Source organism: Elaeis guineensis, chromosome 9 (assembly GCF_000442705.2).
Source record: "Elaeis guineensis isolate ETL-2024a chromosome 9, EG11, whole genome shotgun sequence".
In the NCBI taxonomy this organism is placed as follows: domain Eukaryota; kingdom Viridiplantae; phylum Streptophyta; class Magnoliopsida; order Arecales; family Arecaceae; genus Elaeis; species Elaeis guineensis.
This window is the reverse complement of record NC_026001.2, coordinates 10,487,897-10,505,847: the sequence shown is the minus strand read 5'-3', so window position 1 is coordinate 10,505,847 and position 17,951 is coordinate 10,487,897. Positions and strand designations below refer to the sequence as shown.

The following is a 17,951-nucleotide window of genomic DNA, read 5'->3' as shown; positions in this document are numbered from 1 at the left end:
TGCATAGTGAGATTCTAACATCCATGCATCTATACACATGGCAATACTTAGTTATACGACTTTTAATAAACATAAAAATCAGAAATTATTTTAATTTTATAGTGCTAATTATCATGGAAAAGTCATGAATGTCACCACATCTGCGTTTATTGGCACCATAAATATTATAACTTGTAAAATCCTTAAATATAATAGATAATTTTTGTGAAAATTAAATAAGCACGGTCAAGAAGAGAGGGGGAGATAGTTTACACACCAAAAAATAAAGAATCATAAAAATGCAATAATTATTCTGTTCAAATCATGCATTATCTTTGATGTTGTTCTCCTAGAAAATCCAAACAAAAATTTCTTCAAACATAATTGAATACATTTGAAAACACGACCTGGTTCATCTCTCCCAGCCACGACACACGATGTAGTATATTTCCAGATTATTTTTATTATCAGCCAATAATTCTGATTCATCCCATAATCTCTCTCCATCTACTCGCACTGGGTCCACTAATCATAGCCGTTGATTTTAGTGTTGACTCGGTTGACCCGGTCAGCACGGAAGTTTCCTCTCCCGCACTCTCTCCTCTCACCGCAACTTCAAATTCCTTCCCTTTTCCGGGAAAAAGGCGGCGAAAATCCCAAACACGCGTAGATATATGATAAACCGGAGGGTTCTTCTCCGCCTCCAACGTTCACCAGATCTGGACCGTGGAATCGGTGGGTGACCCAACGATTGGACGGTCAAGATGAACGATACAAGCTCGTTTCGAATCGTGGACTCACATCGTTTAGGAAATGGGAGTTCGGCCCCGGTACGGTGTACGAGCGATCCGCCCGGATTTGTCCGTTGGAATAAACCCGGTTTAATTTATTTGGAGTCCGGACTCATCTTTCTTGCATTTAAAAGCGCCCGGATCTCCGCCCCCACCCCCCGGTCGGTCCATTTTGACACTTTTTCTTGTTCTCCTTCCAGTGGAAGCAACTGCCCATCGTCGACGCGCTCCCCGGCGAGAGGGGATCCGGCGGGGAGATCTCTCTCTTTCTCCATTGAGACTCGGCCGCGCTTTCTCGTCTTATCGGTCGGCATTCCGACGATCGGCGCCGCGCGTTGGTTTCTGTCGGCCGTGACGCATTTTCCGGCGGGTAATTCCTGTTTCCGGCGGTTTTCCAGCTTTCGTCCGAGAGGAGGTGATATTTTCTGCTCTGTATAGCTAGATGGTTCCTGAAATCGCTGGAATTTTTATCGGTTTTTCTTGCATTTTCTTTCCATGTAAGATTTCTCTGCGTGAGTGGACGTGGATAGTTCTTGGCGTCGCTTTTTCATTTTGATTGATTTTTCCCGCATTTTTTGGCCTTTTTTTTTTTTTTCCAATTTCAAGAAGTTTTTAGGAGACAGGATGGTTTTGGTATCTCCGATAGATTTATATCTCTGCGTCTGTTGGATTTCCTTTTTTTCTTTTTTTAAAATTTTAGATCTTTGTCGCTTCTTTCAAGAAATCGCTTTTACTCTATTCAATCTGAATTTCTTTTATTTTCGCGCAAATATTGCTAATCTGAACGCTGCCCAGCTTTCTCCACTTCTGTGTCTCGAGGTCTCTTTCTTCCGTTAGTCGTTTCGTGCAGGTTGGTTATCAGGTTTGCGTGAGCTCTCTTTATCTCTCTGTATAGATGAAATGAGATGTTGGTGTATTTCTTTTAAGAATGGACTCTTTGATTTCTCTCGTTTCTTGCTTTAGCTTTTTAAGCAACCAACCCAGCACCATGACTACGGTTTGGTCGATTTATGGGCACTATCGATTTATTTTTTGTCTATAAGTTATCTAATTTTCGCTGGTTCCTGAGGATAAAATTTCTGGTAGTATATAGAGTATTGCAGATTTTCTGTCTTGCTAATATACTATGGTTTTATGAGTTTTCTTAGCTTGTAGTGCAGTTATTTTGGTTCTGTTTTATAGTGTTAGTTGTTGTTTATCGATTTTTTTCCTGGTCAACTTTCATTTATTCTGGGAATGCCTTGGCTCTAGGTTTATGAGAAATTGTTCTGCTTTGCTGCATTGCCTTTATCATTATGCATATTATTTTCTTTCCATGTTTCGGGGACGAAGGTTAAAGTCTTTTCTTCCATGAACTTCAACCTTATCGTATGAATATGATAATACTATCACTCAAATGTTGCTTTGGTTAAAGTCTTTTCTTCCGTGAACTTCACCCTTATCGTATGAATATGATAATACTATCACTCAAATGTTGCTTTGTGTTTCTTTTCTTTTTCCTCCTTTCAAATAAGAAAATATCATGTCTAGATCATTGTCAGGTCAAGATCCGAAAACTTGGGATGGGCTAAATTTGGCATCTGTAATGGTTTTGACTCCCCCACTAAGAGAAAGAGATACTACTTTTGAAACTTATTTTAATTTGTTTAACATGTCAAATAAAGAGTTTGTCAGATATCTTCGCTTGTTAGCTCAATAGAGTGATTTAGTTAAATTGAGATATATAAGAAGTATTCAATTTTGAATTATATGTTGCAAAAATTAATTATATCTATGTGCTTGTTTCCCTTTTGGCTTGGTTTTCTGATTGTGGTTATGGTACTTTATTTATCTAGTTGGGATTAGGTTTTGTGAATGCAATTTTGCATGATGAGTAGATCTAGATTTCAAATGTAGTGGCAATGTTTAGATCACTTGTTCTTTTGAATGAAATTTGCAAGCTGGGGAGTAGGTCTCAGCACTTGTGAATATGTTTGTTTGTTTGCTTTGTACCTTTTGTTCTTGTACAGAAGGAGTGAAATTTACTGCTAATGCTTTGCCTGTGGATTGATTTTTAGTCTGCTTGTTTGTTGAAATAAGGTAATTTTTGGCATTCTATATAAGGATAACATTTCAGCTTTAGACTTCTGGTTGATAATGTAGCTGTGTAGAGGAATAAAATTATTACCCAGGGATGCTAGATCTCCAACTCAGTCTGTTATTCATGGACAAAGATTTCCTCCTAAATGATTTATTATTATTCTAAATTTGTGCAATAAGAATCAAAATATCTGCCTTTACATGTGTCAAGTTGCTTTATCTGCATTCCATATTAAAGTTCGGAAGCATACCATGGCCTCTGAGTAGGTGGAATAGATTTTTAGTTTCTCTTGCCATGATATATGTTAACAAGTTTGGTCCATGTTATAAGTATGGTACGTCACTTACTTTCCTGCTGTAACTGATGGCGTGCGACATGACTAATAATGGTGTAGAAGGTGCATGAGGCCTTACCAAAAACAATGTTGCAGGACCTAGACTGCAATTTCTGACTCAATGAATTCAAGAAAGGGTGGAGGCAAGACCTTTGCTGCTGCTGGTGGTGGTGGTGGTAATCCATCACCAAAGGGAAAAGGAATTGAAGAGTCTACTTATGGCAAAGGCAGCCCAAAATTTGATCAGTTGAGCCGGGACATGGCAGATATCAGCATGGATGCTCAAGAGGGTGGATGGGAGGTCGCAAGGAAGTCCAAGAATCGAGCTGGTGCTGGTGCAGGTGCAGGTGCAGGTACTGCTGCAAAACCATGGGGATCTTCAAATAGTGCTCCCAAAACTTGGGGTGGGTCAGAGGGTTTTCCAAGGCAAGGATGGGGGACAAATGGTGGAACTGGAAGGACTTCTGGAAATAGTTGGGGCCAAGGCACTGATTCTCGTAGGGCTGTGGGCAGAGGTAATTCAAAGCCACAACCATCAAATAGGGGTTGGGAGTCACAGTACATGGCACCACCTCCAGTTGTACCTCCACCACTGCAACATGGTTGGCAATGGGCTGCAAGAGGTGGTTCATCTGGCTCTCAACCCAAGAAAGAAGAAGCTCTTCAGGATGGAACTGTTGGCAGATATGATTCTGAAACAGAAAATGCACCCCAACAAGTTGATGATGGTTCAGATGATGATGAGTTAGTTGAAGATACCGATGATGATTTCTGTGATGACTATGATTCTGATGAGAGTCAAAAGAGCCATGAGACTCGAAAGAAGAATCGGTGGTTCAAGGGATTTTTCGAAGACTTGGATAAACTGTCAATCCAAGAGGTAAATGAACAAACAAGACAGTGGCATTGTCCAGCATGCCATAATGGTCCCGGCGCCATTGAGTGGTACAAAGGTTTGCAACCATTGATGACTCATGCAAAAACAAAAGGAGCCACTAGGGTTAAGCTTCACAGAGATTTTGCTGCACTTCTGGAAGAAGAACTTCGTCGGAAAGGGACATCAGTAGTACCTGCTGGGGAAGCATTTGGCAAATGGAAGGGTCTTCGCGAGACTACTACTGATTATATGATAGTATGGCCTCCAATGGTTGTTATTATGAATACGTTACTTGAAAAAGATGAGAATGAAAAGGTACTGTTGCTTCATTTCATCTTTTTCTCATCATTCCATCATTTATGGAGGATTGTTTTGCTGGTTACTGGACCACTGCTTGTTATTTGATTACAAGTTCCAAATATGCAAAGTTCAGTCAAGCATAAATCTAGGGTTCAGAAAATGATTTGATGTATTTTCTTTTAATGAAATATGCACTCATTATATATATTGGATGGACTCACAAACTTAAATTTGTTGCAGTTTTTCTTTTTGTTTTTCTAATGAGCATGCCTGCCTGCATGCAGTGCAAACATCCATTGCTTGTGTGCTGGTTTGCTAAGCTGTTGCAAAATTTTGTTGTCTTGTTAGTGATTATACTGAATAACTGTTATAATGCTGCTGTTCATGATGTTTTCTCTTTCATTGTTCCTTGTATGGTGCTGTCCAATGTTTTTGGAAAATTTTGTTTTGTTGTCTGATATGATCCTGGATGGGGATCCTTGGCGCAACATAAAGGTTGTACCATTGTGAGTTGGAGGTTATGGGTTCAAAACATGGAACAATCCTTTCAGCACTAGGGGGTAAAGATGTTTATGTTTGACTCTCGCCAGACCTTGCAATAGGGGAAGCCTCATGCATTAGCCTGCCTTTTTTGTCCTAGACTATCCTGAAAAACTTTTGAAGTGGTACCATTCGTGATGTTTTTGTATTTATAAAATATAAGCTTGTTTTCTCCTTTTAATTTTTTTTTTTAATCTTTACATGTCTTTGTAATGAGGATTATTTTGCAATTCTGGTTAAGACATTCTTTTTAGTGTTGAACCTGCTTGGAACAATGTGTGTGATTTTATTAATGGTATTGCTTACTCCATCAAACTGTGGAAAAAGATACTTGAGCTATTTCCTACAACAGTAATATGAAGTTTGTTGGTGTAGGCGATCTAGCCAAGTTAAGGCTTGTATTATTTGCTCCATGTTTTACTCATAATCTGTTTTATATGCTATATAGATAAGATTTTGTCCATTTTTTCAGTTCTAGATGTTGTCAGACAGTATGTGCAAGTCTTTCAAGGGAGGTACTCTTATTATACTCATAATTTGCATGAACCTAATGCTGCAGTTCTTGCATAGTTACATTCTAATTTGGTTCATGTAATGGTATCCCAATTATATATTTGCTGGCATTATTGATACACATGGGAAAATGATGAGGATTTAATTACTGTATGCTATCTCTACATGAGTTCCTTTTTAATGCTCCTGTTTTTATTTTATTTTATTTTATTTTTTGTTGGGGGGGGGTGTTGTTTGATATCTGAACTACCTGTGTCTATTTAAGAGGATGCCTACAGTGACAGTCACCTTTGAATGATATAGTGTTTTGTGATAAAATTTGTCTAGCTGTGAGTGGAATTACGATTTCTCTGATGTGTTTAGGGTTCACAATTTCATGGAACCTGAGTGGGGTGGTGATGTAAGAACATTAGCCCCCATCATCAAATTGGTGGTTGATTGATATTCTAAAGCTGTTAACCATTATCACTTCATTGTGTTATACAAAAAATGGATAATTAAAAATGGGTGTTTTTGTTAGGGTTGATTTGAAACGTCTAGATGCCTCCACTTGTGGTGATTGATTTTTGTTAATGTGTTTAAGGATTACTTTTGGATCTGTGAAGCAAGCTCTGGGAGAGGAACAAGTTGGAATGGGTATCTTCTTATTGACTAGTTGTAAAATCCTTGACATCACTAGGGTTTGGGATCTGTTATTCAAGATAGAATTTTATTTGTTACTAATGATTAAAAATCTACCTGCGATGAAGATTGTTGTCTGTTTAAGTTTAATTTATCTAGGCTTAATTAGCATGCCTGCTGGCGGCCAGATTAATAGTGAGTCAAATGAATATCAGATATCAGAGTTTGGATTATTGCAAGCATGACAAATTCGTCGATATCAGTTTGTTTAGCTAATTGAACATGAGCATGTGGTGGGCATAGGTTATAGCAAGTTAAAATTATCGGTAAGGATTGGTTAGAATCATTAATTATGTAAAGATATAGAAAATTAGATTTATGGGTCTTGCTTGAGCTTTTGGGTTATGAGGTTGCAGATCAGTTCCAGTAGTAATTATCATTTTTAAATGGTGTTGCACCCTGGGCTTTGGTAGTTTACAATATGTTGCTTCAGCTGAAATTGCAACAACAAAGTCTAGATTCCTAGTTGTGTGTGTGGCTAAAAACATTTGATCCTAATGTTAGAGATTTTACAAAATTAACCTATCTTGACTAAGCTTACACACAATGAAGGAAATATCTTTAAGAATTGATTTCTAATAATAACGACCAGCAGTTGCAATGTGGCCTTATACGTGCAATTAAGATTTTAAGATATTGTTTGATGTTGCAAAACAGGATTTTAAAATTTGCATTGTTGAAATGAGCATGCAAAAGACTTTTAAGATATTATTTAGTGGTGTAAAAGTGGTTTTAAAGTTTTGCATCGTTGAAATGAATTCTTAGTTTTTACTGATGATTCAACAAAGAACTATTTCAAACTCTTTATTTAGAGGAATAAACAACTACAGGATAACTTGTTTTTAAGTCAAATTTATGTCGACTCAATGTTGTTGATCTTCGATGAGAAAGAATTAACTTCTAACTTTCATTCTTTTGTTCTAGTCCTTCTGAGAAAATGTAAAATACCTTAGGTTCTTCCTACTGACAGAACTTCTCTCTCCAATCTGTTATTGTATTAGTGCTTATCAGTGTTTGCCGTATCACCTATACCATCCGATACGGGATGTACCATACCATATACTGTACCAATACTGTCGTACTATACCAAACTGTGTAGTGACACTGTAATAGGATGGTATTGGTTTGGGGTCTGGTATTGAGACAAACTTTGGTCTTATCAGCATCTTCTGCTTAAAAGGGGGAAGATTTTGATCATGTTATGCCCTAAAAAGAATATCTAGTGCTGGTAAAACTGTAAAAGTGATCTAGTTGCACCCATATAACCTTTTAAAGGTATGTGCAAATTAGTAGAATCCAGATTTTCTGGGAGGAGTAAATAAGCTGATTTCCCTTTCTTAACAGTGATGTGTAGATAAATGGCTTTATAGTGATATTTAACTCATTCTACTTATGTATTTTTTTTATTATCCGCTGTGAATTGACAGTGAAGTGAGAACAACAGACTGGATATAATGCTTGCAAGTCTTTAACTCTGGTGTCATATCATGCCTGTTCTTTGGCTTGCATCTTTTTCTCCTGTTTATGTCATTAATAGTTCCCACTTAAAATATATTGACTGACAAAATATCACTTTTCATGCTGCATAACTGAATCATTGATCCTGTAATTGTGTTACTGTTGTAGCATCTGTCATGTTTAACTGATTGAAGGAAGAGGGGTGAATCATTAATAGTAAATAGTGGGCGGTAGCACCTGCTATGTTTTGTTGAAACATAAAACACCATGTACATTATCATCTCACGCCCTTCCATCCTTTCCCTTTTCATTAAGTTACCATCATCACGTGACAACCCTAATTCTGCAATTTAGTCTTGTATAAGTTGCATACTTGCATGCCATCATATGATTTGATTTTGCATCCATTTCTTTTATGCACTACTGTTCTTCTTCTTCTTCTTCTTCTTTTTGTTCATGGTTTTGTATCTAATGAAAACTGCAGTGGATTGGCATGGGAAACCAAGAGCTTCTTGAATATTTCAACACCTACGCTGCAGTAAAAGCACGCCATTCCTATGGTCCTCATGGGCATCGTGGTATGAGTGTTCTAATTTTTGAAGCTACTGCAATGGGCTACTTGGAGGCTGAACGTCTGCACAAGCATTTTGCAGAGCAAGGAACTGATAGGGAGTCTTGGGAACGTCGTCGGGTGCTATTTTATCCAGGTGGTAAACGTCAATTATATGGTTACTTGGCAAACAAAGAAGACATGGAAATATTCAACCAGCATTGTCAAGGTATGTTTCTCGATTTAGATCTGTTATTTGGGTTGTAGCATGTTATATGGTCCTGAGGGTTATTTTTATGCGATCAGATGAGATTTTATATAGAAACCACAATTGTTATTACGACAGATTGTATGCATGTCACATGTTGATGATTGCATGTTGCACGCAAGCTGCACTCTTTATGATTGTCCCAATATTTGACTTTTCTTAGTAGTCAGAACAATATCAATTTTTTACAGACAATTGGGCCCTAGCCTTGAATACCAATCGCACTTCACTGGAATGGAGTATAATAGTGTATAGTGGAATCTATGCTTTGTAGTTATACGTGCATTTCTACTTTTAGTAATTTGCTGAAATTAACCTATATTCTCTAATCCTAGAAACTTTGACTATATTTTGATAATGCAACTTGTAGGTGAGTAATAAATGTCCTTTTTGTTGACTGAGAGAGGGGAGACTTGAAGGCTCTAGGTTTTCTATCCTTATACGATACCTTCAGGGGGAAGCTTTCACCTTTTTTTCATTTTTGGTTTGTTATTTGTTTTTTTAGAGAGAGGACTATCCGCATGCGATGTAATCATTCTTTCCATTTTTCCTAGTTTGACTAAAACCTTTTTTGACTTTGTCTCCTTCATTACAAGTATTGGTCTTATGAACTGCAGTTTTCTTAAACCTTATCTACTTTGATAAAGGTAGCATAACTCACTTGTGTATGTTGCAGTTGTCATTATAATGCTTTGTCTAGAACAAAGGTGTTCTCTTTCTTGGGCACATTACCTGTTCACTATATTTGCATCATAACAGTTTGTGGGATGGCAATTGCTAGTGACATCAGTGACGTGGCCTGCAAATATGAGACTTATTTGGCAGGCTTGCATCAGGTTAAATCATGGTTCAAGTTCTAGATGTGTTGGTCTGACTAACATGTAAATTAAATGGGTAGATTTTAGGTTTGGACACAAACCCTTATAGCTTGTAGTTGATGATGGTATATATGGAAAAGCATACAAACTCCTTATGTCCATGATATAATATGATGAAACATGAAACCATGACTTTCCATGGTTCTAACCTTTGAAATCCACATCTCTCATCCTTGTTTTCTTGTTGTGCCTCAAGGGACCTCGTAAGTTTGCTCTTTTGTGACCTGGAGGTCACATGTTCGAAATACAGAAACCATTTGTGATATGTGGAGATAAGGCTGTGTACATTTCTCCCTCCCCAAATGTCGCAATGGCGAGAGCCTCGTGCAGTCATGCATTGGGCTGCACATACCTCAAGAGGCTTGATAATTAACAAACGTCATTTGATCTCTATGCTCATGATGTATTTAACCTCCCCATATGCTTGCTTTCATGACATCGAAGAATTTCAAGGTTTGCTCCTCTTTGGTAGCATCTCTTCTGGATCCTTACCCTTGTCTCTGCCTCCATTTCTGCTATCCCTTGTCTCTTCTGATCCATTGCCAGAGGTGGAGTTGTGTCAATAGTGGCCGTCTTACTTAGACAAAAATTCTGGGAGTGGTGCCATCATTTCATTGCCTTTCTTTCGAGCACAAAGAGTATTTAAGGCTAGGTTTTGATTGGAAATGGAGCTAGTTAGTGAGGGAGAGCACAATGTGACATGTGATGGGCCTCTTCCTCTATCAGGTGGTTTGTTTGGTGTAGCTTCCATCCTAGAGTCATGCAAAGGTGGCGAGATCAGGTGAGTGACATCTAATATATCTTTCTTCAAGGGTTGGTTTGTTTTGTTATAAAATGGCCTTGTTGGGTTCATGTTGGGTTATTTGGTTGGCCATGACTTGTTTTTAAACAGGTTAAACAGTTGGGAAAGGATCACCTCACCTGGGCAATAAACAGGTTAGTTAGGGTTTGACTGTCTAACCTACTTAGGGTCCGTTGGTAACAACCAGCCGGATCTGGTGGGATCCTGTAGGATTGGCTGGAGTGAAGATGGGAGAATGCATGAGAGAGGGAAAGTGCAGGAGAACCAAGGGGACCAATCCCAGCGGGATGAAAATAAAGACCTCTCAAGGTCTTCCTTTCCACCTAGAGGGGATCGGGCCCTATGATCTCTTTGTGCGTTCTTCTCTTCCCCTCTTCCGTTCTCTCATTTCCTTCATTCCCTCCAGCCTGTCCTACCAGATCCTGTTGGTTCCGGCAGGTTCTTGCCAGACAGGCCCTTATTTGGCAGGGTGGATTCAAGATGGCCAATATGGTGGCGTATCCTTGCCTCAAACACAACTTGAACTGAGCTGGTCTATCCAACCTCTAATATCAGCTTTGCCAAAGATGCAACTTCTTTTATGATGATCTGACAAAGTTTTGCAATTAGCAAATTTTTGATTGTGTAGTTAGGAGCATGGGTTATCACAATTTGAAGCATGAAAGGGGCCCAAATATGGGTCTGCTCATTTTTGTTTTATGTCGATATGCATGAGGTGTGGAGAGAGAGAGAGTTCAGAGAGTGGATTAATTTGAACCATGACCTCCCTCACTCCCGCTCTTTTCTCTGTCGTCTCTTTCTTGCTCTTGACTTGAGGAAAACATGAGTGAATACGAAGCTCCTCCCTTTCTTGAACTTAGGAACCCTTTAGGTAGATTATCTTTTGATTAAGAAAGTTGTCTTTACACTAATATAAGGTGCCAAACAAGGTTTACATGGTTGTGTTTTGATTGCATATATTATTCCTCTTGGTACCATGCACAGAAGGGCAAGCTATATGAGGTGAAAATCTCTTGTTTGGTTCTGGAACTGATATTCTTTGAATAGAATGAATGCCAGTCACACATCATGGCTCCGAAAGTGGGTTTAAAAGATTTGGTATTCTCTTTTCCTTGCATTTTTATATATTTTTATCTTCTGTTACTCCCTTCTTTTAGACCTTTTGCTTTGCCATGTGCAGATTTTATTGTGAATTGCCATGTTTGAACTCGTAACAATCTTCCAAAATGCCTTTAGAAACCATGCTTTGATCAGAACTCTACAACACCTTCAAAATATTATTATTTTGTGTTACATTAGATTGAACAGCACATTGGATTGTATCTCAGTTAGCCTGAGTCACTTATCTGTCCATCATTCTTGTTTAATACTAGCTTTATTGCATTTGTTATTAGGTTCTTTCATTTACATTTTCCTCTAATGTAACTTGACATTGTTTTGTGCGAAAATTAGATTTAATTGTTATGAGAAGAAATGACCTCATCATATAACTAATAATAGTTATATATATATATATATATATATATATATATATATATATATATATATATATATATATAACTAAATCTAAATGCGTCCCTTCACTTGATTGTTTTGGTCCCTGCAGTCGATAATCTCATCAATTTCTTGTGGAATGCATATGCTTGTTCCATATATTTCCACTACATCTCAGTTGTACTTTATCATATTATTAGTCTCCCTTGTTATGTGTTTATCTGTGTTTGCATACTTCTCATTTGTTTTTTATTTGATCACTGTCCTTTATATTCGATCAAATTAATATTTAATAGTTCCCTGTGTAGTGTTTATCCTGGTTGTTCTGAATTTAAGCAATAAAATTTGATGTTCTTGATAATTTGTCACTCGTGATTGATTAGTTTTCATGGCTTGATATATATTTCGATACTGTTCATGGTTCTGATATAATGTATATATGTGCATATTTATCTCTTAATTGATTATAGAGAATCAAAAGATTTGCCAGTTCTGACATTTGTTGAAAATTTCTAGGAAAATCCCGGCTGAGATATGATGTGAGGTCATATCAAGAAATGGTTGTAATCCCTATGAAGCAGATGAGTGAAGATAATCAGCAGTTGATCTGGCTGAAGAACAAGGTTGTCAAACAGGAGCAGCGGTCAAAGGTTCTTGAAGAAACATTTGGGGTGGTGAGCCAGAAACTGCGTGAAACCATGGAAGAAAACAGGATCGTGAGGCTCAGAACCAAGATCCAACATGAAGAGAACAAAGAAGAGGTAAGCTGGTTTAATGAGAGTAGCATTGAGGAATGGTAGTACTTCTGCATTGTTAAAGAGATTGTCCTAGTTGGACATCTCCCATATTTTCTATCTGACACTGTTGGTCTTTTAATTTAAGTTATTTTTTATGGTATTGAGATAAGTATAAATGTGAATGCTTGGTGCTTTATAGAAGTCTAGTTTGTCAGTATTCAAGGTACAGCAACTTGTTGAGTTTTTTTATTACTTTCTTGGGAACTAATAGTTGCCTTGGTGGAAAAAAGAATTTATGTGAACTCTGTAGTTTGTTTCTCTGACCAGCTAATATAGTGTTTGAGACTGATTGATTCTGCTCTTTTTTTTTTTTTTGTGGATTGTGGTCTATTAGATGGATTACCAAGAGCGATTTTTCACGGAGCAGATGGACAAAGTTCACAAGGCAGCAGAGGATGAGAAGTTGGAACTCGCCAAGGCAAAGCAATCTGATGTTGATAGTACAACCCATGAAGATCGCAGAACCAGGTAATTCCTGATATGGATACCTTTGACAAATGCTAGATGCTTAGTATTCTTGAATATCCATTATTACATTTTTTTTTTATTTATCAGAAAACATTATTAGATAAATATTTTGAATTTGTGGTGTTATGCTGTTGATCATGTGCACGGACTTGACCATTTGCTACATGACACATTTTCCATCCTTTAAAAGGAAAGTTTCATGAATATGTAAGATTTAATGAAGCATGTGCGTCTTTATTTTTATTTTGGGTTGTATAATATATTAGATGTTCTCTAGTTTCAGTGAGCATGACTGGAATATAGATTTGTACCCAGTTTAAGTAGCGGCTAGGTCTTTGATGCCCAGAACCTGCATTAACCTGTTTACAATGTATGCTGCACTTGTCTCCATTGTGGAGTTGGTTACGTTTCAGATGGATATGTATTCCAAATCACCCTGGTCCCTTCACCTAGTTTCCTGCTTTTTGCTCACTATTTTTTCCGTTCTGGGAAACTTTTTCTACCAAAAAAAGCAGGAAGGAAGAAAGCGCGAGGTTTAACCACGTGAAGGATGCTAGAGAATTTGAGGCAGAGAGAGAAAAGCTTCTACGTTCGCATGAGAAGAAGAAGGTTGAGCTTAGACAGAAGCATCTTGCAGAGGAAGCGGAGCTGGAAAAAGAATTGGATGCTGCCCTGTCAAAGTTGATGGAAAAATATGCTTCCAGCAGCTTCGAGGCTTCAAACAGCAGCTCTTAGAGGAATGGATACCTATTTGAGAGGTTGGTAGGGGAAACTTCTGTTTTTCCAAAATTTGATGTCTGATCCAAATAAATCGTACAAGTTGTACTGCATAACATCTCAAAACTGGAAGTTGCAGTCAGAGACTTTTTAAGAATTTTACAGAAATACAAATTAGCATAGAGATATTGGATGCCATTTAATCGCCGACAACCTTGTTTTAGATGGAAGTAATGGTTCTGTTCGCTTCTTGGTCGGTTGGTATGGCCAGAGGGGCTTTTGGCTATTTTTGAACCTTTTCCTACACCCTGCAGTGTAATAATGGTGCATCACTGCTCTGTTTTGCCGGTGATCCTGCCTTGCTAGCAATCTTATGAATTTTAGAGTAGCCTCCTGTGTGATTTGGACTTGTGCAATGCTTTACATGCCGAGGTGAGAGCTCCAAATGAGTACTTTGCAGGGTGATGGTGATCACTCCAGTTGGGAGCGGGTAACCTTTTGTAGTAATTTTAAGGTGGTTGGGCATTTTGCTTGCCTTTGTGAATTTCATTAAGGAATGCATTTTCTGAAGCCTACGCCATGTTTCACAGCCGGTAAGTTGCTATGAGTATATGCCGATTTGTTAACTGGTTTGCCCTGTCGTAACTAGTCTTTTAGGTTATAACTTTCTTGTGAGGGTTATGTGGCAAGCTAACATTTACCACCGTCTTGTGTTTGTCATTGACATCTGATTGAAAGCCAAAGCAAGCAATAAACTGAAATTGGTAACAAAACGCTATGTGCATTTTCAAGTCATACTTCAATTTAATACGTGCCCCAATTGGCTAGTTCAAAATCTGACTATTCCAAGCCAACTTGAGTAACTGCTGGATAGGAGGATGTCACCATGTCTAAACTTTTCTTCGAAGTGACAAGTTCATCTTTGGTTGATGAATGCTCCAGGAAGCAATAAGATCGACTTGTCATTAGACCAAGATGGAGGTGGTCCGATTTTGGATTCTCTGTCAACTAGAAGCCGCGTCTATTGTAACCAGCTACCTAAATTATTATATTGGGGCATAAGTGAGAAAGTTAGATGTGACATGATAATTCCACTGATTATGAGGCGCCACCTCAATCAGAAATTTTTATTGAATTGGGCGGTGAAGGCAGTAAAATCATTTTCTGCCATTTTTTAGGTCAAACTTTTAGGTATGGTTCAAGCTTCAGATTGTGAAAATTGATAAGTATTTCATAAGGAAAAGAGGGCAATAGATCTATCGCACAAGGAATTAAATTTTATTTACAGTTCTGCTCATAAATAGACATAACAGTGGTTCATACTCCTGGGTCATTCTAACTTCATTATAAAAGATGCTTCTATAGGTCTCCACATCAACTCAGCACAAGTCGAGGATTAGATAAACATATTTTTTTTACCCCGAATGTATATGCCATCGGTCCAACTTCAATCTCATTAAAATCTTTTATCGATCTATGACTTGAACCCTTTCTAACAAGGCCTCTACAAATTCTTTGGCAGAGTGTTATTCAAGTTCTCGAGTTTTCCTCAAAACTTCATCCAATGGAAACCTTGTTTTGCATGTCTTTAAGCTGCATAGCTTGTTCCATAGAAAGAAAGACAGAAAGACAAATGGAAAACGGAAACTTATGGATTGAAATGTAAATATCGAAAGGTATATTAGCAAAATATTAAGGGTGCAACTTGTGCTAAGTTATGGATTTTGCATTAAGAAAGAAATAAGACACCGTACTATTTTGTTACCCTTCTGGTTAAGTGCCAAGAAATGATGAAAGTGTAGTGAATAAAAGAGCATGTAGATAGTCAATAAAAAGAGTTGGATTGGAGGACGGAATTCACATCTGTAGTTTTAACTAGCCCCTGCAGGTCTCATGCAGAGTAGTTAAAACTCGGCCACCGAGTCTTGTGAGAAACTACGTGAGACAAATATAGGAGGTTATCTGCAAACAAAAAATTGTGGCCCTACTTTTAACTAGTCTCTGCAGTCCGTTTACCAGGATTTGTTCAAACAGTGATAAGCAATGAAATGACAATCTTTCTTTTATTTTAAACTCGGGCAGGGGTTCGGCACAGATGAGAAACTATTTATAATTCTAAATCCAAGGGTTTGGCACTGTTGCGGCCAACTCCCCATCATCTGTCATCAGAAACAAACATCTACAAAACAACATCCACGTAGATCGAATTTGTATCCGATGGGGACCCTCCAATGCCTAAGTCAGAGAGAGAAGTTGGTGAACAAGAGTTGAATGTAAGTAATAGCAGAGTTTTGATCCAGAGTTGGCTTATCAGCCCTGTTTCTCTTACCCCTTTTATAGATGAAATTTTCGTAACCATCAGACGTGATCCCGTATTTTATGGCATTAAATCATCGGGCCATAATCATGTAGTGAATCGTTAATTCTCACTGATCGTGTCGTGATATACGGCCGATAACCGTTAGTGACGTTTATGGTATATTTGAGTTGACTGACCGATCATATATCGGTAGAATCTGTGAGCGACCGTCGGCTATTAGTTCTGTTATGCTGACGATCAAGTCGTCTGTCATTGATCGGTAGTCGGTAGTCGAATATCAGTCGGTCGACCGATCTTAATTGGTCAGTCGATAGTAAATCAACGCAATTAGTTCGATTGGTCAATGAAGAATCGGAGCTGTCTGTTCGACCGATGCATAGTCGGAGTCATGGAGATCAAAGTTGGGGTCGGTCGGTTTACCCCAACAGTTGCCCCCCACTCAATTCCAAAGTGATTCGATGTGTGAACTGTCACATAGTTTATCACGTTGGACAAATAGAGTTCTGTTACATCGAGCTCCGATTTTGATGCCATTTTCTCTGAGATATGAGTGATCGATTATTTTATCATGTTGGTAGGTACAATTATCTGTCACACTGATCGGATGATTCGGTATCAGTTGTCAGTGTCAGGCATCATTTTGGGAAGTCGATTCGACGTCGGATGATATGATTCTGACAAGTAGATTTGTTCCACGTGTCCAAATGTTATTGGATCGGAATTATTCACGCGGATAGGGGTGACGTGGCTCAATCTGGGGTAGGTGCATCGAATCATCCGATCATTAATCGATCCAGATGTTGTCACATATCGTCATCTGGTAGATCTTTGATTTGACTGCCTTCATCTCGGCCGTTGAGGGATCCTATATAAAGGGCCGTTTTCAGCCAGATTTTTAGTTTTTACTATTTTTGGTGCTGGGACTCTGTCGAATTGTTGCCCCAACACCCAAGGTTATCGCTCCCAACTTTCAGATCAACTTCGTCTTTCTTTTGAATCCTTTCCTCTAAAGTCTCTGTCTTCTTCAGAGTCATTCTCATGGCTAGGGCTTCTCCTTCTCGGGAAGATCGATCGGAGAATCCGACCGATGAATCCCAATCGAGTCTGGATGTGGAGGCCTCTTCACTTTCGGAATCGAATGTTAAACGGCTCCGAAAGCAGTTTTGTATCCTGGAGCAATTTCAACTTTTCGTCCCTGGGGCCGATGGTGGGGTGAATAACCCACCTTCGGGCCAGATGACCTTCTACGTCGAAGATTTTTGGGTGGATCTTCGATTTTCGATTTTGAAATTTATGCGAAATATTTTAGATTATTACAGATTTTGTCTGGCTCAGCTGGCATCGAATTCGGTCCGACTGATAATTAGCTTTGCTTTATTGTGTCGGATGTTGCCGACCATGCCCCGTCCTTCTTTTTTTCGGACTTTCTTCATCCTTTGACCTCATCTGAAGGCCCGAGGGTGGTGGTTCTTCAACCTCCGAAAAGGTCTTTCCTTTATTATCGATCTTCTATCATCCATTCATGGATGGAAGAATCAGTTTTTTTTTGCTTCTTCTTCTCTTCCTTGGGGTTTTCCTTCTCGTTGGGGTGATCCACGAACTGATTCCAACGATAACAGTCGAGTAGAGGTCGACGACTAGGAGGACTTTCATCGGCTGAAAGATATGTCAGTTCTGAAATAGAAAGAGCTTATAACCGAACAGGCCCTTTATGACACCGGCCTTAGTTCGGTTCCTCGTCTAGGTATAGTATAGTTGGTCGGTTATTTCTGACTTTCTTTTTACTTTCTGAATTGTACTGACCTCCGTTGTAATTGCAGCCATACAGCAGAGGATGTAAGTATCGAATGCCGACATTCGTCAGCACGCTGTCAAGAAGAGGGCAGCATCTGAGGTCGGACCTTCATGACCGCCAAAGAGGCATCAAGCATCAGCTCCAATCGGTATTTCAACGTCGGCCGTGAAACCCGATGCCCCATCGGCATCAGTTCTCGAACCAGTCTTGGCACTGTCAGCTCCAACAGTGCTCCCTGCTGCATCGTCTGAGGAAAGGACGGCGAGAGAAACTACCGAAACAACATCGATAGTCCCACCACTTGAGGAG

The 17,951-nt window shown here is 38.7% G+C and overlaps 1 protein-coding gene across 1 annotated transcript; it reads left to right on the top strand.

The window, feature by feature from the left end:
- The first annotated feature begins 934 nt into the window (after nt 1-934).
- LOC105036902 (protein SUPPRESSOR OF GENE SILENCING 3 homolog) lies at nt 935-13,915 on the top strand. The gene is made up of 6 exons (XM_073243705.1): nt 935-1,185; nt 3,281-4,376; nt 8,038-8,332; nt 12,062-12,306; nt 12,677-12,810; nt 13,326-13,915. Exons 2-6 carry the CDS (start codon nt 3,306-3,308, stop codon nt 13,543-13,545), a joined length of 1,965 nt encoding a protein of 654 aa, XP_073099806.1. The 5' UTR covers nt 935-1,185; nt 3,281-3,305; the 3' UTR covers nt 13,546-13,915.
- The last annotated feature ends 4,036 nt before the right edge of the window (nt 13,916-17,951 follow it).

What these genes read in the sequence shown, in the direction of transcription:
- LOC105036902 (XM_073243705.1), top strand. Translation starts at nt 3,306, where the DNA reads ATGAATTCAAGAAAGGGTGGAGGCAAGACCTTTGCTGCTGCTGGTGGT. An exon ending in AAAAAGATGAGAATGAAAAG is followed by an intron (nt 4,377 to 8,037) that starts GTACTGTTGCTT and finishes TGAAAACTGCAG; the next exon opens with TGGATTGGCATGGGAAACCA. An exon ending in ATGAAGAGAACAAAGAAGAG is followed by an intron (nt 12,307 to 12,676) that starts GTAAGCTGGTTT and finishes GTGGTCTATTAG; the next exon opens with ATGGATTACCAAGAGCGATT.